Raw genomic sequence first — 20,876 nt, 5'->3', positions numbered from 1 at the left:
ATACTGAAAACTCACTACTTTTAATTAAGTTACTACAACTTACTATAATCTATGTTCTTTTCATCTGTGTTCACCTCCATTGTACCTTGTATTTGGACAGTGGAAATACAACACAATGGCAGACACTATGCATCTCTTCCTAATTTTCCATTCAGTGATAGCATATTGATAACTTGAAATCAACCGTCATGGCACCATGGACACTGGCAAGTGCTATAAATCAGCCCCCTTCCTCATCTTCCAGAGTGCCAGTCATCAGACACTCACCAGCCCACAACTGTACAACTGAATTACCTTCCCAAAAAGTATTTTTTTTATATATTTTATTTATTTGAAAGAGAGAGCATGAGTGCACAAGCAGAGGTGGAGGCAGAGGGAAAGGGAGAAGCAGACTCCCCACCGAGCAGGGAGCCCCATGCTGGCTCGATCTCAGGATCCCGGGATCATGACCTGAGCTGAAGGCAGCTGCTTAACTGACTGAGCCGCCCAGACGCCCCCCCAAAAGGTCATTCTAAGTTAAACTTCCACGAGAAGTGTATTAGATCATGCCTTTTAAATATTTTTTTCATTTTTGTTTTGTTAAGTGTTTTGTTAAGGAGCATTTAAACATGCACATCTTTGAGGACCATTGCAAATGTCTGTCGGCCATCCGTACACCATGAGTTCCCTATTTATCCTTTGGCTTATTTTTCTATTGGGTTGACTAGCTTTAAAAAAAAAAGGTGAGGGGAGGAAAAAGAATGTGGAGGTCTGTCTTATATAAGAGAGAGAATAACCCTCCGACTGCCATCTGTGGCAAATATTTTTCTCCCAATTCCTCTTTTAACTGTGCTACTTTTTGAGGTTTTTTCCCCCCTCTATACCGAGGTTTTTTCTTCTCTATACAGTCCAATGTGTCCAGTTTTCCAGTATCACTTTGAGGGTACCATTTAAGAAAAGTATGTCTGAATGTTCCGGGAAGGGCTTGTTGCATGTCTGCGTGGGATTGCTGCTGCCCGTGTGTGTGTGTGTGTGTGTGTGTGTGTGTGTGTGTGTGACACGCATGCACTTGGTTTCACCCCCATCTCCTCCCCATTTGTTCGCAGTTTCCTCATGTGGCAGGTGGGAGTTGAAGGAATAATGGACGTGCTGGACCCACTGGGATACAGAGGAAGGTGCAGTAAGTGGGCTGTTTTCTTAAGTTTCTGCAATGACTATGATTGATTTTTAGAGGAAAAATCTTTAAAACACACGCTCTAACGTCTGTCTCCGTGGAAGTGTGGGATGTAGGCCGGGCTCCGGCCGTCCCCCATGCACCTTGTCTGCTGCACGACTCCCACCAGGTGCAGGCTCCGGCCCCTTCACACCCGGCCTCCGAGGCCCCCAGGCCCCTCCAGGGCCTCGGTCTGCGCAGGTCCCGGGCCGCGCCGGCAGGGGGCGCCGCTCCCTCACGTTCGCCGAGGCTGGACCCGGCCCGCAGTTCTGGCGGGGTCCGGGACCGGGGGGAGGGACGGGGCGGGGGGGTCCGGGCCTCGCCGGCCCAGGCACTACCGAGGGTCCCAAGTTCGCTGGGGGGGGGGGGCGGGACAACCTGACCCTCCCCATGACCGCCCCGGGCGCCCAGCGGGCAGCCGGGGGGGGGGGCGCCCGGGTCCAACCACGGTGGGTTTTCCGAGACCCCCACCCCGCAGACCCGCAGATCCCCAGAGAGAACACGCGCGCACTGGCCGAGGCTTTCTCGCGGGGACTTTACTCGAACTCTAGAACTCGCGGGAGGGGCTGCTGGGGGTCCCGCGACGCGTCCCCCCGACTCTAGCCGTAGCTGGAGGCCAGCGCCGAGATCACGTGGCTCAGAAACTTGTCCAGCGAGGCGTGCATGGCGGGGCCGAAGTCTCCGGGGTAGTGCCGGGCGAGGGTCACCAGCAGGCAGTGGCCCAGGAACTGCGGGCAGAGGGAGTCGTCCCGCCCGAGCCGTCCAACCCCCGCCCCCGTCCGGCCACGGCGGGTCCCGCGCCGGCCCGCGTGCTCACCTTGAAGTTGACCGGGTCCACTCGCAGCTCGTGCGCGTGCAGGTCGCTCAGAGCGGACAGGGCGCCTGGCAGGTCGTCCAGGTGGGCCACGGCGAGGGTCAGCGCGTCGGCCACCTTGTTGCCGTGGGCCTTGACCTGGGCGGAGCCGGGGCGCAGGTCGAAGTGGGGGAAGTAGGTCTTGGTGGTGGGGAAGGACACGAAGGTCCTGCGGGAGGAAGGGCGAGTGAGGTGCGGCCGCGGGGGAAGTTGGGGGGAAGCGGCATCCGGAGCGGCGGGCGCAAAGCCCGGGAGCCGGTGGGGCGCCGGGGGCTGCTGGCCCGCACCTCTCCAGGGCCTCGGTCGCATAGATCCCGACGTTGCTCCCCAGCTTCTTCCACAGTGCGCGCACTGCCGCCCTGTCCGCGGCGGACAGTACCATCGTGCAGCCTGCGTCCAGCCGCGCGCGCGACCCGCGCCCAGTCACTGCGCCTGCGCGATCGCGGGGATTTCCCCCGCGGCCTCCAGGGGGCGCCGCACCTCTGCTCCTAGAGTCTGGTTCTGAGGGGTCCCGGAGCCTGGGACCTTCCCGTGGCCTTGCACCCTGCGGCTCCATTTTTGTGGGGTTTACTATATAGAAAGTAATAATTTGTTATTATTATCGCTAGTATTAGGGGCACTGAATTTTAGCATGGATTTGGACATTGATGGTCCGCTTAGTCTCCCTCCCTTCCCGCACAGCCTGTTACGAGACTCTGAGTCTCTTTCTGCATGTATTGGGTAAAAGGAACATTAAAATGTCCTCTTCCCGAAGGTGTTGTGAGAATTAGGTGATAACAAATGTCAGGCGCCTGGCTCATAGAAGATGTTCCTTTCAGGACAGGGAACATCTCCTAAATGCAGGGGTGTATCTCAAAGTAGTACCTGATACCTGTGGGGCACCCACTCTGTGCCAGGCGCCGCTCTGCGCATTAAAACAATTGGGGGAGAGTGGCTCCTGGGTGGCCGACTCCGGATCGCAGCTCGGGTCTGGATCTCAGGGTCCTGAGGTCAAGCCCGGTGTTGGGCTCCACACTGGCTGTGGAGCCTACTTAAAAAAAATTTTTTGTTGGTAAAATTAATATAACATAAAATTACCATATTAGCCAATTTATTTTATTTTATTTTTAGAGGGGGAGAGAGAGGACAGAGGGACAGAGGAAAAGAGAGGATCTTAAGCTAGGTGTGGAGCCTGATGCCAGGCTCCATCACACAACCTTGAGATCATGACCTGAGCTGAAATCAAGTCTGATAACTTAACCGACTGCACCGCTCAGGCGCCCCCCCCCCATATAAGCCATGTGGAAGTGTATAATTCAGTGTGCTTAACCACCTTCACGGTGTTGTGCCACCACCACTACCATCAACCCACATGGAAGCTTTGTCCCCATTAGCAGTCACTCCAGAACCCCTCTCCTCCAGTCGCAGCAGTCTGCTCTCCATCTCTGTGGGTTCCCTCATGCTGGATATTTCATATGAGTGGAATCACACGCTTCTGTGACCGGCTTCTTTCCTTTAGCATGGTTCCAGGTCACTCCAGGCTGTGGGCTGTGTCAGCACTTTGTAGCTCGTACTGGCTGAAGACTAGCCCACCGCACGGACCGACTGTGTTCTGTTCATCCATTTATCCCCTGATGGACATTTGGCTTGTTTCCACCTTTAGCCCAGGCCCTCATTGTTCCTACTAGTAAAGAGAAGACTGCCTCCTACCAAGAGCTCACACCGTGCCATCAGCTGTGCTGAAAGTATCACGAACTGAGGCAGACACTTGACATTTTATTTTCCAAGGATGACTCTTGGACCCGGGGAGTTGGGGACTCGGGCCTGTATGACTGCCAGACCAGACACCTGCGGGGCTAGGGGCTTGCAATGACGGGAGGATGCCCGCGGGAGTGCTGACTCCCAGGACCTGGCTCTTCTCTGTTGCACTGTGTGTGTGAGAGAGAGAGAGAGAGAAAGAGAGAGAGAGAGAATTGGTGGGCCTCTGAGCTATGCAGTAAGTGCTGAGCTGGCCCCCAAAACCAGGCCTCCAGATCCACAATGCCCCAGAACGTCAGTGTCTTCAGAGTGAGTGTCCTGGAAGTGACACCAGGGGGAAGAGGCACCACCAGGGAATTGCCTGCTCACCCCAACTTCATCTAGATTGTGTGTGTATTTGGGAAGCACTTGATGGGTGGGGGGCATTCGGTGGGACTCCGGGGAGCCTGACCTCCGGCCTCCCCCACCGCCCAGCCTCAGGTATAGCAGTGGGGGAGCTCAGAAGTCCCAGCTAGAGGCCCACCAACCCTCAGACCAAGTGTGTGTCATAAAATGTAAAGAGGGAAAACCAGCTCAGCATTTGAGCAAATTGCAGCAGAATCTGCAGAGCTCTGAAATGAAATGCAGGACATGGAATGCACGCAGCAAAGCACTCCAGGGTGCGGGTGGGGAGCAGTCCGCGAATCCCAAGCAGTGGCAGCAGCGCCGGCCGCAGTCCCGTCCTCTGATCTTTTCTTCCCCACCCTCTCCTGGCCGCTGCCCAGAGGACCCTGCTGCAAAGCGAGGAGAAACACCCCCCCACACCCCCGCCCCCGCCGCGGGACGGTCGCAGACAAAGAGAACCGAGGCGTACAGAGGCTGCAGCCCACTCAGACTTTATTCAAAGATCGGGAAGTTCAGGTGCGTGGAGCGCAAGAGGCCCCAGGCCGGGAGCGGGAGGGTCGCGCGGCTCCAGCTTAACGGTATTTGGAGGTGAGCACGGTGCTCACGGCGCTGAAGAACTTGTCCAGGGAGGCGTGGACGGCAGGGGTGAACTCCGCGGGGTGGTGGCTGGCCAGGGTCACCAGCAGGCAGTGGCTCAGGAACTGCGGAGACAGGGGACGTCAGGGGCCGTCGGGGGACGCGGCCGCCCGCCCGCGCTCCACCTTCCGCAGCCCAAGGGACTCCCCGTCCTGCTAGCAGGGTTCGCTGCGCCCTCCTGCCCCAGGTCTCTCCGCGCCGGCCCGCGTGCTCACCTTGAAGTTGACCGGGTCCACTCGCAGCTTGTGCGCGTGCAGGTCGCTCAGAGCGGACAGGGCGCCCGGCAGGTCGTCCAGGTGGCCCGCGGCGGTGGTCAGGGCGTCGGCCACCTTCTTGCCGTGGGCCTTGACCTGGGCGGAGCCAGGGCTCAGGTCGAAGTGGGGGAAGTAGGTCTTGGTGGTGGGGAAGGACGCGAAGGTCCTGCGGGAGGAAGGCGTGGGTGAGCCGGGGTTAGGTGGGCGGTGGAGGACAAGGGCCGGGGGGGTGGCGGAGCCCTGACCCCGACAGGGGAAGGTTGGGTCCTCACCTCTCCAGAGCCTCGCCGCCATACTCGCCAGCGTGGCTGCCGATCTTATCCCAGGTGGCCTTGACGTTGCTCTTGTCGGCGGGAGACAGCACCATGGTGGCTTCTTTCTGAGTCTGTGAGGACCAGAAATGTGCGGGGCGGGGAGTGCGCCAGCATTTATGCCCGGGGTGCGAGGGGCACGCCCGCCTGGGCCGCGCTCATTGGCTGGCGAGTAGTCAGGCTGTGCGCGGGGCTGGACAGGGGGCGCCAGCGAGCGGCCAGCGACTGCCTGAGCGGTGGGGGCTTTGCTGCGGGCTTGCGGACGGTCTGCGTGTCTCCCTCCCACCGGCTTCCTCACGCCCCTGCTTCCACCGCCCCTGGAAGTGATATCCTAGACCCCCAGCTGGTGGGGGTCGGTAGAGGTGGGTCGATGCCCGCTCTGCCAACACATGAGCTCAGTGACACCCTTTAGGGCCCCTGAGCGCCCGAAGCCCTGGCCGTGCTCCCCTGAGGACCAGAGGGAGTAGCCAGTTTGTGCCACCTGCCCTGACCGAGGCTCGTCACGCACGCCGCGTGTATTAATTTGAGCAGAATCAGTGAAAGAATGTGCGGTTGATGGTGGAAAGAAAGGCCTCGCTTAGTCCAGGGTGGAGAGAGACGGGCACCCAAGGGGGTCCTCCCTCGCCTGTACTCAAGAATTCCCGCCGGGAATCCCTCCTGCTCTCCTCGGACTTGGTTCTTCTAACCCCTTTTCTTTACACAAATAATCACTGAGTGCAGTCGCAGAACTGAGTGCCAGGTCCAGAAGGAACAAATACCAAGGGGCAGAATTGCAGGGCTGGGGTGGGAGGGTTCCAGGCTCAAGATCCCTCTTTCAGGGTGGTGGTTGCTAAAGCCCCGGATCTGGGACTCATAGAGGCGGCCCTCTCCTATTTGGGACGTTGTGTGAGTGACTGTCCCATTCCCCCCCCCCCCCATCCTGGGTCACAATGACACACGAAGGGCTGAAAATTGTGCCTGACAAAAGACTCACTTGGCACATAGTGGCTCAGCTGACACATGAAGCAACTGGATGGACAAGACCTGAGCTTTCAGCCTGGTTAGGGACAGTCAACCCATCATCACACAAGTAAACGCCAAGTGGAGAAGCTCATTAAAAGACCCAAGGAAGCATGGAGAGAGTGGATGAGGCATTCACGGATAATCAGGGTTAGTCTGAGGGCCACTGTGGGCTTCCCTAAGGAAGCGGGACTGGAGGATGAGTCATATTAGGCAGAATAGGGTGGAGGGGAGCTACCCATGACTTGAGGGTGGGGAGGAGGAGAGAAGGCCTCTGTGGCTGCAGAATGGGGGTGGGGAGATGAGGGGACCGATGAGGCTGGCCAGACCCTGCAGCGGGGGGGGGAAGGGAGGAATGTCTGGTGGGAAGGGGCAGGAACTCCAGCTGGTAAAGTTCCCTTACTGGTGCCAAGTCCCTTGGGTTAGTTGGTGGCAGAAGGGTCCTGGTGAGTAAATCATCAGAACTCAGTGAGGGAAAAGGGAGTGAGAAGCCATTGATATGTCCTCTCCTGGGGCGAAGATTGTGCTCTGGGGAGGGGTTGGGTGGGCACCATCCTCTGCCCCCATTCCTCTCCTAGGACCCTCCCTCAAGACCTGTCCTGTATGTCCAGGAGGAAGCAATGGTCAAACTGACTGGGACACAGAAGAAAGAGGCTCCAGACAGCCTCAGCAATTCTCCCTTCTGCTCTGTCTTCTTGTGTCTGTTCTTCTCATTTTGTTCACACTGGACCCTCCTCCCAGCTCATTACACTCTCCCTTCCTACCCTCTACCCTTTCCCTGATTTTGTCACAGCCAGCGGCCCAATCCTGGCCTCCCAAGAAGGATTAGACACTGGGGGCTTAGAGAAATCAATGACCCTCCCTCCAGGCCTGGGACAATCCCCCTTCTGCATCTTGTTCCAATCCCCCTGACACTGAGTCCTTTTAAGACAAGACTTGGGGGATATATCTCAGCCAACGGGTTATATTCCTAATATGGGAAGAGCTTCCACATCTATATATATAAAAGAGAAAAACAAATGACTTATGGGAACAATTGACAAAGGTTATTAACAAGAAATTAACAGAAATAGAAATGACCAATAATGGGGCACCTGGATGGTGCCATTGGTTAGGTGTCTGACTCTTGGTTTAGGCTCAGGACATGATCTCGAGGTTGTGAGATTGAGCCCCGCGTTGGCCTCTGTGCCCAGCGGAGTCCACTTGAGGTTCTCTCTCCTCTCCCCCTGCCCCTCCCCTCCCCCGCACTCTCTCTCAAATAAATTAATTAATGTTTTGCTTTTTAAATAACCAATAAGTCTGTGAAATGAGAAAAAGCTGAAAAATCTTCTGGAAGAGATGTAGTGGAGACAGGGCTCACTGGGCAGAGCAGGCTGCAGAAAAATACCTAGGGTATGATGATATTTTCGACCTAAAGGAGAGGGTAGTTGTAGAGGTGGCTGTGTCCCCTCAGTACAGGATAGGAGCCAGAAGGCTCAGTCCCCAACTGTTAGCTCGTGCTTCTGCCACAGGGGTGAGGGGCTGGGCAGAGGGACTCTCTTTCCCTACTTTGAGTAACACAAAGACCATGGGTGGGGGGGCGGGGAGAAAGCACGGGCCTATTTTAGTTTCTTTCTTTTTTTTTTTAAAGATTTTATTTATTTATGTGACAGAGAGAGAGACAGCCATTGAGAGAGGGAACACAGCAGGGGGAGTGAGAGAGGAAGAAGCAGGCTCCCAGCGGAGGAGCCAGACGTGGGGCCCGATCCCAGAACGCCGGGATCACGCCCTGAGCCGAAGGCAGACGCTAAACGACCGCGCTACCCAGGTGCCCCTTATTTTAGTTTATTTCTTAAGTGTTTTCTGCATTTAAATAAAAATGAATTGGACTCTAGGGTAGAGGTAGGGTGCGTGGTGAAGAGGAGGCAGTTCAGAAAGGTCCGTGTCCAAAAAGAAAGCGGTGAGCAGGCAAGCTCCGCCACCATCCCCAGACTTGCCCAGGGCTGCAAGTTGCCCTGGAGACCAGGCTGGGCTGGAGGCACTGACAGCAGAGCCAGGCGGGGTGTGCGAAGAGGAGTCCTGGGATTCAGCACTTTGGGCAGGGGCTCACAGCACAGGACAACTTCTGGGGAGCCCAGGAGCCTCGGGCTATTGAGTAGGGGAGTGGTGCGCGGGGGGCGGGGGGGGGACACACAGGGCTGCAGGCAGGGTGAGCTGTTAATGTGCCTCCCGGGAACAGGGAGCGAGGTGCTCTGCTAAAGCGTTTCCCCACGTGCACAGGACTGCTTCGCCCAGCTCAGGCCCCACTCTCCTTCCCTGACTCTACCCCACTCTAACCTCAGAGGGTCCTGTGACCCAGGAAGGGTGCAGGGAGCTGCGACCCCCTTTCCAACCCACCTTCCCTCGGATAGGAAGGAGGTGGGAATCGCACAGAAATTGTCCAGCACCCACAGTTGCTCCGGAGTGGTGTAGTTTTGTGGTTTGTTTTGCTTTCTTTTGTGTTGATCAGACTGTTTAACCGGCATCAGTCAGAGAGACTTCAAAAGGGGGTGGTGGGCTGTGGGACTCAGTCCCTTGGGCGTCGGACTCTTGGTTTCCGCTCAAGTCAATAGAAGGAGCCCCGCCGTGGCTCCGAGCTCAGCACGCAGTCTGCTTGTCTCTCTCCCTCTTCCTCCCCTCTTTCCCGCTCTCTCTCAAATAAATAAATAAATGAATAAATAAAAGCTTAAAAAAAGAAGAGTGTGGCAAAGTTAGGACCCCCCTATCTCTCACCCCAGAGAGGAAACCTTCCTTGGAAGTCGGGCACCACCTGGGCCTGGAGCATGATTCAGCCCATTCTCAAAAGCATCAGCCTGGCTTCTCCTACCGACCCTCTCCTGGCCGCTGCCCAGAGGACCCTGCTGCAAAGCGAGGAGAAACACCCCCCCACACCCCCGCCCCCGCCGCGGGACGGTCGCAGACAAAGAGAACCGAGGCGTACAGAGGCTGCAGCCCACTCAGACTTTATTCAAAGATCGGGAAGTTCAGGTGCGTGGAGCGCAAGAGGCCCCAGGCCGGGAGCGGGAGGGTCGCGCGGCTCCAGCTTAACGGTATTTGGAGGTGAGCACGGTGCTCACGGCGCTGAAGAACTTGTCCAGGGAGGCGTGGACGGCAGGGGTGAACTCCGCGGGGTGGTGGCTGGCCAGGGTCACCAGCAGGCAGTGGCTCAGGAACTGCGGAGACAGGGGACGTCAGGGGCCGTCGGGGGACGCGGCCGCCCGCCCGCGCTCCACCTTCCGCAGCCCAAGGGACTCCCCGTCCTGCTAGCAGGGTTCGCTGCGCCCTCCTGCCCCAGGTCTCTCCGCGCCGGCCCGCGTGCTCACCTTGAAGTTGACCGGGTCCACTCGCAGCTTGTGCGCGTGCAGGTCGCTCAGAGCGGACAGGGCGCCCGGCAGGTCGTCCAGGTGGCCCGCGGCGGTGGTCAGGGCGTCGGCCACCTTCTTGCCGTGGGCCTTGACCTGGGCGGAGCCAGGGCTCAGGTCGAAGTGGGGGAAGTAGGTCTTGGTGGTGGGGAAGGACGCGAAGGTCCTGCGGGAGGAAGGCGTGGGTGAGCCGGGGTTAGGTGGGCGGTGGAGGACAAGGGCCGGGGGGGTGGCGGAGCCCTGACCCCGACAGGGGAAGGTTGGGTCCTCACCTCTCCAGAGCCTCGCCGCCATACTCGCCAGCGTGGCTGCCGATCTTATCCCAGGTGGCCTTGACGTTGCTCTTGTCGGCGGGAGACAGCACCATGGTGGCTTCTTTCTGAGTCTGTGAGGACCAGAAATGTGCGGGGCGGGGAGTGCGCCAGCATTTATGCCCGGGGTGCGAGGGGCACGCCCTCCTGGGCCGCGCTCATTGGCTGGCCCAGTGCCAGGAGGTGTCCAGAGCGAGTGCTGGCAGGGGTCCCAAGGCCACCTTCACTCTCACCGTTCCGCGCAGACCGAGATCCAGGTCTCTGTGGTACCCTCCATTTCCGCTTCTGTGGTTCCAGGAAGCCACACAGGTTCCCGACCCACCCACCGATCCCCGGCCGTTGCTCCGAACCTGGGGTATTTGCTGGTTGGGAAGGAGAGCACAATATTTTCTGAAGCGAAACAAGCTGTCTTTGCACCAAACTTTCCCCAGAAGCAAGAGCTGTAGACGGTCCATGTAAACAAGGAGCGTGAATCAGGTGCTCCAGCCCTCCTTCCCCTAATGGTGGGCAGGCGCTCCGGGCCACGCCGGGGTAACAGGTGCAGGCGCCGGCTGTGGAGCGGGGTGGGTGGTTCGGCTGAGGCATGGTCAGGGCTAACCCTCCTGCATCCTTCGGACTTGGGCGTGTCCGGCCAGGTCAGGCTCAGTGCTCCCTGCACTGACTGAGATTGTCAGCTGGGAACTTTCCTCATTCAGCGTCTGGTGAGCTCCCAGAGTCCCACTCCGTGGCCTCGGTCCCTTGTTGGAGAAGGTTCTCAGTAGAGCGCCAAGATTCCTACCCCAGTGCCGTGGAGGGGGAAGAGATTGACTGTGGGGATTGGGTCTGGGGGTGAAGGAGAGGAATGCCTTGGTTGGGGGACCTGCAGAGACTGAAAGGAGTGGCTGGGCTGGAGTGGAGGTTGGGTGGCCCTGGGCCTGCCAGGTACTGACCCTGCTTTGTGATCTTAGAAATTATTCCAGAGACCCGGCGAAGGTGCGGCTTTTTGTTTGTGTTCACATCTCATGCATTAGGGCTCAGATTGCTCCTGGCATGTCCTGTGTCACAGAGCCGTTGTGTGAACGGGGTTCGAAACCTGCCCTGTCTGCCTGATCTTACAGTTAGGAGTTCTACCCCAGCCCCCACCCCAGGAGATTCAGAGGAAGGGCTAACTTGGCTAAGGCAAAGTTTGCTGCAGATTGAGCGTGGTGGGGAGGGAGGGAAGGGAAGAAGGTCAGAGGAGTCCTGGCCCCGAACTCTGACTTCTGGCCAGGAGCTTGACCCTTGGGCCTAGGTGCCTACATTTGTCTGCAAAAGCGGTGAGGAGCCCAGCTGTTAGTTCCCAGCAGGAGTTATGCAGGGAGAATGAACGAGTGAATGCAAATGTGCTTTGTGAATGGTGTGTCACCGTGTCACCGTGGGTGTGCTGGAAACAAACTGCACCCTAAGAACCTCCCACACTTTAGCACCCACTTGCCCCCCTCCCCATTTCCCCATCACAAGAGGGCAATTGTTCTGTTGAAGGCTTTGGGGAATCCACACCCTGCCCAGACCCGGGATTGTCAACCCAGGAACTGTCCCCATTTGAGAGTCCCAGACCCCCCTTCCTTTGTGCGCAAAGGTTCGGGATTGCACCCTAAGATTCCGGGAGGCTCCACACGGGACCAGGAGCTTCTCTGCCCAGGCACAATAACCTCAGCCCACACGCTCCCCAAAGACCACACACGGGCAGAGTCTGGCGTTTGAGGCCTGTTTATTGACATGCAGAGATCTGATCTGGCGGGCGTGGGGGCTCAGCGGTACTTCTCTGTCAGCACCACCGCCACGCCGGTCAAGAACTTATCCCAGGCCGCCTGCATCTCTACGGTGAACTCGCCCTGCAGGTGGGAGGCCAGCACCACCTGGAAACACTGGATCAGCAGCTGCGGGAGAAGGGGCGGATGAAAGGGGGACTGCCTTCGCCAATTCCCTCTCCAGCCCCAACCCCGGCGCGCGCGAACCCTACTGAGGCCCGGGCGGGCTCACAGGGAAGTTGGAGGGGTCCACGCGGAGCACTTGCGCGTGCAGGTCGGCGAGCGGGCTCAGGGCCGCGCGCAGGTTGTCCATGTGTTGCACGGCCACGCCCACTGCCTCGAGCATGCGTTGTCCGTGGGTCAGCAGCTGAGTCTCGTCAAGGCACAAGCCCAGGTGTTTGAAGTAGATCTTGGTGCTGGGGTAGACCGTGAAGAGCCTGAAGGAGTAGGTGGGTGAGTAAGGACGGCGGCCGCGTGGTCCTTCCAGCGCCTGCGTGCTCATTCACCCAGGAATCTCCCGCCTCGGCCACTCCTTGGCCTCAGGCCCTAAAACCCCGTGACCGCCTCCCTGCGATCGCGGAAACCCCGCCTCAACCCACCTGAGCAGCAGCTCCGCCCCAAAGGACGCCTCGTGGCCGGCGATCAGGTCCCAGACCTGCGCTACCTGGGCGCGCTCTTGGGCGCTGAGCATGGCGCTGGCGGGGCGCGCTCTGGGGGCCCCTCCCGCCGCGCCCGCCTCCTTATAGCCTCCCCACACCCCAGGCGCCCCGCCTGCCCTTATCTGCAGGACCGCGGCAGGAACGCGGGGACCCTCGGCCAGCACGGGGAGATGTCTCCAGCCCAGGCCCCTATCGCCGCCGAGGCCCCCGCCTGGGGGGCCCCAGCTAACCCGCGCTGACTCACGCGGCTGTGCGGGCGTGCGTTTGCTGCAGACTTTAGCTGGATCTGGAATTACTCCCGTGCAGGCAAAGTTAGAACCTCTCAGGAGGGAGCCGGTGGAGGGATTGGGAGAAAGAGCGCTGGGCAGGGAGGGAAGCAGCGATCGAATCATGGGTCCCCGCAGCGCGGGAGCTCTGACATCAGGCTTAAGTGCAGACGCGCACCCAGCACGCTCAGTAAAGCAACAATCTTTGGGCGATTTGGGAAACAGGAGAGGGGCAAACGCCTCTGACCTGAGAGAAGCGCATGGGCCAGCCTGGGGCTGCTCTGCCGCTTCCCGACTCTGGGGTCCGTAGGCGCAAGGATCGACCCAGAGCGCACTTGGGGTGGCCTTCAAGTCGGTGGTGACACTGGGGTCGCCACATTCCTGCGGCTCTCGCTTTCTTTCACTCCCCTCTTTCCCGCCAATACTGAGAACGCAGGAGCCACTCCGCCCTCATCCATTTATTGGAGAATCTCGGGAGGAATTGTGGAAGAAGGTTCAGGGGCAGGGAAGGGGCCACAGCCGCCCTCGGTCAGGCAGGTGCGCTCAGCGGTACTTTTCGGTCAGGACGGAGGACACGATGGACAGGAACTTGTCCCAGGCGGTGTGGGCGTCGGCCGTGAAGTCGGCGGGGAAGTGCGAGGCCACGGTGACCAGCAGACAGTGGGACAGGAGCTGAAGGGCGGGAGGGCGGCTGGGTGAGCGGCCTGGTGCGGGTGGGGGAGTTCTGGGGGCGGGGCGGAGCACCTTCAGCCGAGACCCTGCCCCTCCCCGAGCTCCTGGTTCCCGCCAGGACCCCAGTCCCGCGCCCACCTTGAAGTTGACCGGGTCCACGCGCAGAATGTAGGCGTGCAGCTCGCTCAGCTTGGCCAGGGCGCCCGCGATGTTGTCGATGCTCTTGACCGCGTCGCCCAGGGCGGCCACCACTTTGGTGCCGTGCATGTGCAGGTGCGGGGAGCCCGGGTGCAGGTCGAAGTGCGGGAAGTAGGTCTTGGTCTGCGGGTAGCTGGCGAAGAGCCTGTGTGCGGGCATGGTGTGAGTGCTGGAGGAGGGTGGCCTCCTGTCCACCTCCCCAAGATCCCTGGTTCCTTCTCTGAGCTCGAGGACCCACGTGCCACCTTGCCGCCGGACCTGCCAGCTCAGCAGTGCATTGCTGCCTTTTTTTTTTTAAGTATTTTTTTTTAAAGATTTATTTATTTATTTATTTATTTATTTATTTATTTATTTGACAGAGATAGACAGCCAGCGAGAGAGGGAACACAGGCAGGGGGAGTGGGAGAGGAAGAAGCAGGCTCCCAGCGGAGGAGCCTGATGTGGGGCTCGCTCCCAGGACCCCGGGATCATGGCCTGAGCCGAAGACAGCCGCTTAACGACTGAGCCACCCAGGTGCCCCAGTGCATTGCCTTCTTTTTTTTTTTTTTTTTAAAGATTTTATTTATTTATTCGACAGAGATAGAGACAGCCAGCGAGAGAGGGAACACAAGCAGGGGGAGTGGGAGAGGAAGAAGCAGGCTCATACCAGAGGAGCCTGATGTGGGGCTCGATCCCAGAACGCTGGGATCACGCCCTGAGCCGAAGGCAGACGCTTAACTGCTGTGCCACCCAGGCGCCCCTCAGTGCATTGCCTTCTTGACACCCACTTTCGTCTCAGACTGCTGCCCCTCACCCGAGCTCCATCCCATGGTCTGGAGACCTTCAGCCTCCATGTGTCCCCTGCTCCCCACCTCAGCCCTATTCCTATTCCTTGCTCCCAGTTGACCCTGCAAACCCACTGTAGGCCTCCAGCTCCTTTTCACCTCTTGCCTGGCCACGGAAACCTCCTTCCCAGCCCCAGAACCAGGCTTCCTGCTGGACAGTCTGCCAGAAATAATGCCCTCTCCAGCCCTATAGCAAGGAAAATCTCTTCAGGGAAACTACCTGGGATCAACTTCCTGCAGGATTAGGGACCCTGATATCAGTGCTTGTAGTCTCTTGACTGCCTCCTTAGGCCCTTGGGGCCTTGGAGGAGACACATCCACGCTCCTCTGGAAAGATCCTGGGCCTGTCCCTGCTCAGACCTCAGTGAGCGTAGGGTCAGTCAGAGGTCCGTTCAATTCATCTTCCATCCTCGCTGACCCCTCCTCACTGGCCCCTGTCCTCGCCAAGCCCACACTGGCACTGGCTCCGTCCCAGCACTCACCTCTCCAGGGCCTGGGTGCCAATGGCATCTGCCTGAGAGGAGATCTTGTCCCACATGGACAGGATGGTGGTCCTCTCCGCCTTGGTCAGAGACATGGTGGTAGCTGAGCTGGGCGTGATCAGGACTGGCCTCCGTGGTGCTCAGCCCCCAGGATCCCTTTATATACACGGAGCCAGGGTGGGGGCCAGGCTGTGGCCACTGGTCTGGAGAGGGGAGAGGGCTGTGGGGGCGGGTCTCTTATCAGACCCACTGAGGATGTGCGGTCAGGGCCTGGCGGCACTGGTGGGGTGAGGGGTTCTCACTCCGGCCTCCCCCCTGTTGGGCCACAGGTAGAGTCCAAGTTGCAGGGAGATAAGGGCCCAGGCCTGGGTGGAGAGTCCACATGTGAGCCCAGCCCCATGACTGGCCTCCACAGTCATTGTCCCTGACCTCCCTGTCCTTGTGAGGGAAGGGTGACCTAGAACGTGTCAGGCTCTCACAGAAGCACTCCCACCTCCTTCCTTGTCTTTACACCTCTTCAGTGCACCTTATGAACCAGTTTACAGATGAGTGAATGGAGGTCCACAGAGGGAAACTGAGGCCAGCTGTCACAGGGAGTGAGTGACCGTCTTGGCTTCAGATACTCTGCCTCTGCTATGTAGCCCCTTCCTCACCTGGGTGAGGTTTTCCTCGCCCAGCAGCTTGACTGGGGGGGAACTCTCCCAGCTGGACACCCAGGGTGGGAGGAGGCTTTGTTCTTGACACAGAGCCTGGGATGACGAGCCTACAATTCCACCTGCCACATTCCCATCACAGCCTGTACTCTTTACTTCTAGCTCTTCACCCTCCTAGCTTATTCCCTTTCCTCTCTCCCCCATCAGGCAACCATTCTAATGTGCTTAACATGTTCCTTCAGTTAGTATGTGTTCTTGCAAAGGGTAGATTTTTAGGCACATATTTTAAGTTAAATTATGGCTTGACTTTTAAAATTTAACACAATCATTTCCTCACAAGCACACCTTTTTTGAAATACAGGAATTTATTTAGGGACGGCTGGGTGGCTCAGTTGGTTAAGCGTCTGCCTTCGGCTCAGATCATGATCCCAGGGTCCTGGGATCGAGTCCCAGTCAGGCTTCTGCTCAGCGGGGAGCTTCTCCCTCCTCGGCTCACCCTGCTTGTGCTCTCTCTCTCTGTCAAATAAATAAATAAATCTTTTTTAAAGGAAGAAATATAGGAATTTGAAAAAAAGATTTATTGATTTATTATTTGAGAGAGAGAGAGAGAGAGGGTGTGTGGGGGGAGGCGGAGGGAGAGGGAGAGAGAATCCCAGGCAGACTCCCTGATGAGCGTGGAGCTGGACACAGAGCTCGATCTCACAACCCTGAGATCACGACCTGAGCGGAAACCAAGAGTTGGTGGCTCCACCGATGAGCCACCCAGGCGCCTCTGATAATGTGTTCTGAACAGAGAAAAGGGCTGGACACATGGCAGTGGCAGCAGCTCCCACCTCTGAGCGAGGAGGGTCAGGGTTACTCCCCTCTGTCAGCTGAGCTGGGCTGTCCTGGACCTTACCCACCCCTGGAGCAGGGAGCTGGGGCCTCCTGGCAGAGGGGGCTTGCAGCCCGTCCCGGAGCCCAGGCCTGAGTCCAGTGGGGAAGTCCAAGAGTTTCCTCCGCTGGCCCCTGTGGTCACACACCTGTCACATACCCGCCACAGCCAGCGCTGGGCTGCCTTCCAGAGAGCACCCTGTGGGCTCAGAGAAAGAGGCCCCCACGGCGCTGCCGTGCCTGGCCTGAGCCAGCGCTCACGGTGCAGGCTGGCTTCTCCTCAGCCTGGTCGCCTTCAGGGTGCCCCTGGCATCTGCTTGTGGGGGCACGTGCGGTGGCGCCTGTTTCTGTCTGCGGCAGGGGCAGAGCGCTTTCCCGCTTGACGGATGCAATCTACGAGTTCATTTTCACTGGTCACATGAACTTGGTTTATTTCTGAAACTTGTGTTTTATGAACACACACCATCTCCACATACTCAGGGTTTTCTTGAACACACACGTTGTGCATGTATTTAAGTTTTTTTAAAAAAATTAATTAAAAAGTTAAGCTTGTTGGGGCACCCGGCTGGTTTAGTCGGTAGAGCGTACGACTCTTGATCTCAGGGTCGTGAGTTTAAGCCCCATGTTGGGCTGCACACTGGTGTGGAACCCACTTAAAAATTAATTAATTAATTAAACTTGTTTATTTTTTATTTTTTTAAAGATTTTATTTATTTGACACAGAGAGCGAGCACAAGCAGGGGGAGCAGCAGGCAGAGGGAGAAGCAGGCGTCCTGTTGAGCAGGGAGCCCGATGCAGGGCTCGATCCCCGAGTGGAAGTCAGACGCCCAACCGACTGAGCCACCCAGGCGCCCTGAGCACGCAACTCTTGGTCTTGGGGTTATGAGTTGAGGCCCCCACTGAGCATAGAGATTACTAAAAAATTGTGTGTGTGTGTGTGTGTGTGTGTGTGTGTGTGTGTGTGTGTGAGAGAGAGAGAGAGAGAGAGAGACAGAGAGATCACTGAAACTATGCCTGAGAGCTCGCATGGGGTGAGTTATTCTCCCCATCCCAGAGTCCGGGGCTGCCAGGGTCCTCACCGCCAGCTCTAGAGGGGGCCAGTTAGCACTGCATCCTTAAAGGCCTCCTAAAAGCCACCCTTTCTGTTCATAAAAACAATGCATGTTTCTTCAGACCTCTTCAGGGAGTCTACAGACTACGGAGATGAACAGAAATCAGCAATATCCCACTAACAACATTTTAGTGTTGTTTTCTCTCTTGAGCTGAATTACCTTGAAAACTCGTTTTCACGTTCAGCACACAGGTACCCATCACAGCTGGCCCTGTGTGTCAGCTTGACCCAGCCACTGAGAAGCTGAGTCTGAAACCTAAAGGAGCCCTTTGAGGCTCTCTGTGGGTGCCCTTGCTGGCTGGGTGCCGTCACCGTCACTGTGGGCAAGTCAGGTTTCTCAGAAATTACCTCCATGTCCATGTCTTCACAGAAGGTGAGGATGATATTCAGGCCCCATGCTAGGGAGAGGACCCGCAGGAGACTGCCAAACCCTTACCTTGGAAATTCCTCCCAGGAGGGGGTCTCCAGCCAAAATGGAGGGTGCGGAGGGGATCGGAGGGACTCACAGTGTGCCAGGCCTGGGGAGGGGCGTGGGGGCACGAACATGTAGCGGTCAAAGGGACAGTTAATCGCTCTGGAGTAGGACTTGGTCTCAGGGTGCCAGCCCTGAGCTGCCTCCATCCGACCTTGAATCCCCAGAGTCTAGGCAGAGGCAGGGGCTGCAGAGGAGGCCAACCTTTGGCCCAAGGGTGCCTTGGCAAGAGGGGCAGAGGAGAAGCCAGGGAGGGCCTGAGGGCAGAAGACAGGGACTCTTTCCCCAGTTCCTAGGGCAGTCCACAGTATCCCTTCCTCCTGCAGGCTGGGGCTTTGGTCTGTACCCCAAGCCCATCCCAGGCATACCTCCCAGCCTTTGCCCGATAGGTTAGCATAGCTAAGAGTACCCTTTGCTCCCCAAATTTTCCACTCTTCCTTTCTTCTCCTGGTTAGCTTGTTCTTAGTCTCCACCCTGTCCCCCTCTCTGTCTGCCCGTCATCCATCTCATGACCTTAACCTCCCTCTGTGACCTGGGACTCCTGCTGACATCTTTGTAGACACCCTTCCTGAGCTCAGACTATCCAGGGAGTGTTTCCCCACCTCACCCGTGCATCTTCAGTGAAGCCCTATCTTCCCCTCAAAGCCTGTTCTTCCCTGCTCCTGCCTTTCCCCTGATCCTGGTGGTGGCAGCACTGTCCCCTCTTCCCAAGGCTCAGGCCGGAGACCACCCACCTCCTGGACCTCCCTCTCTCATCCCTGAAAACTGCGGTGAGGGAAAGCCTCCTGCCCTGTCCTGCACCCTGCCCTCTCAGCTCTGCTCCCCACCCTCTGGCTTCCTCAGCCCCCTGGAAGACTCTTCCCCAATGTTGTCAGTGACTTAAGTGTCACCGTGTTTATAGGCCCACATTGACCACCCCATTTAAAATTGCAGCTCCCTGGGGCGCCTGGGTGGCACAGCGGTTAAAGCGTCTGCCTTCGGCTCAGGGTGTGATCCCGGCGTTCCGGGATCGAGCCCCACGTCAGGCTCCTCCTCTATGAGCCTGCTTCTTCCTCTCCCACTCCCCCTACTTGTGTTCCCTCTCTCGCTGGCTGTCTCTATCTCTGTCAAATAAATAAATAAAAATCTTTAAAAAAAAAATAAAATAAAATTGCAGCTCCCTACCCCTGCCTGTGCGATCTCCCCACTGCTCTACTTTTTTTTCCACTCTCATTTATTTTCCACTACAACGTGAGCTCGGGAAAGCAGAGAATTTTTGTTTCAGTGTTGTTTCCTGGTCCATTCCAAGCGTCCCAAACAATCAGGACTTCCCAGAGCAAGCTCCCCCAAAGTACTTGTTGAGTCAATTAGTGGTCCTCAGCCCCATGGCTGTCTTCTCTCTGAGCTGGTGGTCCTGCCTGCCCTGCGTCCAGACACTGAGCGCAAGGCTGGAAGTACCAGGAATGCTTGGTCACTACCTGCCCGATGGTGGACAAGGAGCTGGTTCCTGCCCTCATGGGGCTGACAACCCACTCAAGTCTTCAGATCCACCAGAACGAACAGGCACTGGTTTTTTGAAATGTGAAGGGTCCCTGGGGTCATCTGGGGCCTGGGGGAAACTGAGGCCCAGAGTGGAGGAGAGGTTGGGCCCAGTCACAAAGCCCATTGGAGGCAGGGCCAGGGCCTCAGGAGACTCAGACTCGGGCCTCTCCCTGGGCCTCTCCCATGCTGATGTCAAAGGCCCCTCTCCTGGCAGTCAGCTCCAGGACTGGGCTCAGGCACATGGGCTCACACTTCACACTGGGCTCAGGCACATGGGCTCACACTTCATACCCCAAACCCATGCTTCTAGGCAGGAGTCCTTCTAGGTCAGAGTCCTCCCTGGAGAAGGGGGTCCCACCTTGGGCACCTCCACTCAGGACAGAGTCTGTCTGCAGCACTGAGAACCCCCAGACCCTAACACCAGGCAAACAGCAGGAACAATCTCCAGCAGGCTTCTGAGAGCATCCAGAAGCTCCATGCGCTCCTCATGGATTACATTTGACCACCTGTCCCGTGCCAGGCCCGCTCTAACAGCTGGGGCACAGCAGGGGACACACAGACAGAAACACCTGCTCGCTGGAGCTGATGTTCTGGAGAGGAAGGTGTACAATACACAGTGAGTACAGTAGGTAAGCCCAGCAGTGAGGGAGAGTAAGACAGCGCCTGACATCCGGGCTGTTGCCACAAAGCCGTGTTCTCCTGGGACTGTCACGCTCCAGGCCAAGAAGGACCATGTGAACACAGAGAAACTGCAGGCATGCCCAACGTCCCCATCCTGGCTGATAAGGGGCACTGCTGCTGTGCCAGTTCAGCTCCAGCCTCCGTTTGCTCTTCCCACCCTTCTAGATAGGAAGTATTAAGAGACGAGATCATAGGGCTACACCGACTTCTTGGCAGCATCCAATCCAGGGCAAAGCCCTGCTTCCTCAAGCCCAAATCACTAAATACCAGGCCCAACCCTCTAGCTAGGGGTTTCACCATTTCCCATGGTGGGTGGTCTTCTCCATGGCATTGAGTCGAGGAAACCAGCTTCGTGTGTTTTGTATATTTTATCACAAGAAAATGAGAACTTGGTGGCCAGCGTCCTAGGTGACCCTGCGAACCTGCCCGGTGCCAGGAGGCGTGTGCTGTCAGATTGCCCACTGCTGGTGATGCCAAGTGTGATCACTTGCTCCAGGAGGGAACCACCAGGCTTCTCCATAGTGAAGGTCTCCCTCTCGCCCTTTGCAGTTAGCCAGTAGTTTGAGAGCATTCGCTCTGGCACCATGGAAATATCCTTTTCCAAAGAAACGTCGTCCTATGGTTTCAGCAATCATTGA

At 57.6% G+C, this 20,876-nt stretch overlaps 5 protein-coding genes across 5 annotated transcripts; all 5 read right to left on the bottom strand.

Moving 5' to 3' along the window:
* Nucleotides 1-1,694: 1,694 nt before the first annotated feature.
* HBQ1 (hemoglobin subunit theta 1) lies at nucleotides 1,695-2,455 on the bottom strand. Its single transcript, XM_026485431.3, has 3 exons — nucleotides 2,333-2,455; nucleotides 2,010-2,214; nucleotides 1,695-1,920 (listed from the first exon to the last, which is right to left on the bottom strand). Exons 1-3 carry the CDS (start codon nucleotides 2,425-2,427, stop codon nucleotides 1,792-1,794), a joined length of 429 nt encoding a protein of 142 aa, XP_026341216.1. The 5' UTR covers nucleotides 2,428-2,455; the 3' UTR covers nucleotides 1,695-1,791.
* Nucleotides 2,456-4,641: 2,186 nt separating this feature from the next.
* LOC125283438 (hemoglobin subunit alpha) lies at nucleotides 4,642-5,468 on the bottom strand. Its single transcript, XM_048224842.2, has 3 exons — nucleotides 5,329-5,468; nucleotides 5,018-5,222; nucleotides 4,642-4,867 (listed from the first exon to the last, which is right to left on the bottom strand). Exons 1-3 carry the CDS (start codon nucleotides 5,421-5,423, stop codon nucleotides 4,739-4,741), a joined length of 429 nt encoding a protein of 142 aa, XP_048080799.1. The 5' UTR covers nucleotides 5,424-5,468; the 3' UTR covers nucleotides 4,642-4,738.
* A 3,863-nt stretch (nucleotides 5,469-9,331) lies between these two features.
* LOC113245361 (hemoglobin subunit alpha) lies at nucleotides 9,332-10,148 on the bottom strand. Its single transcript, XM_026485433.4, has 3 exons — nucleotides 10,019-10,148; nucleotides 9,708-9,912; nucleotides 9,332-9,557 (listed from the first exon to the last, which is right to left on the bottom strand). The coding sequence occupies exons 1-3, from the start codon at nucleotides 10,111-10,113 to the stop codon at nucleotides 9,429-9,431; spliced, it is 429 nt and encodes a 142-aa protein (XP_026341218.1). The 5' UTR covers nucleotides 10,114-10,148; the 3' UTR covers nucleotides 9,332-9,428.
* A 1,627-nt stretch (nucleotides 10,149-11,775) lies between these two features.
* HBM (hemoglobin subunit mu) lies at nucleotides 11,776-12,527 on the bottom strand. The gene is made up of 3 exons (XM_026485437.4): nucleotides 12,426-12,527; nucleotides 12,059-12,263; nucleotides 11,776-11,955 (listed from the first exon to the last, which is right to left on the bottom strand). Exons 1-3 carry the CDS (start codon nucleotides 12,515-12,517, stop codon nucleotides 11,827-11,829), a joined length of 426 nt encoding a protein of 141 aa, XP_026341222.1. The 5' UTR covers nucleotides 12,518-12,527; the 3' UTR covers nucleotides 11,776-11,826.
* Nucleotides 12,528-13,294: 767 nt separating this feature from the next.
* On the bottom strand, nucleotides 13,295-15,092 carry LOC113245363 (hemoglobin subunit zeta). Its single transcript, XM_026485436.3, has 3 exons — nucleotides 14,928-15,092; nucleotides 13,562-13,766; nucleotides 13,295-13,423 (listed from the first exon to the last, which is right to left on the bottom strand). The coding sequence occupies exons 1-3, from the start codon at nucleotides 15,020-15,022 to the stop codon at nucleotides 13,295-13,297; spliced, it is 429 nt and encodes a 142-aa protein (XP_026341221.1). The 5' UTR covers nucleotides 15,023-15,092.
* Nucleotides 15,093-20,876: the final 5,784 nt, after the last annotated feature.

The sequence above is a fragment of the Ursus arctos genome, unplaced genomic scaffold (genome assembly GCF_023065955.2).
Source record: "Ursus arctos isolate Adak ecotype North America unplaced genomic scaffold, UrsArc2.0 scaffold_2, whole genome shotgun sequence".
Classification (NCBI taxonomy): domain Eukaryota; kingdom Metazoa; phylum Chordata; class Mammalia; order Carnivora; family Ursidae; genus Ursus; species Ursus arctos.
The sequence above is the reverse complement of the archived record's forward strand: the minus strand, read 5'-3'. Positions and strand labels throughout refer to the sequence as shown.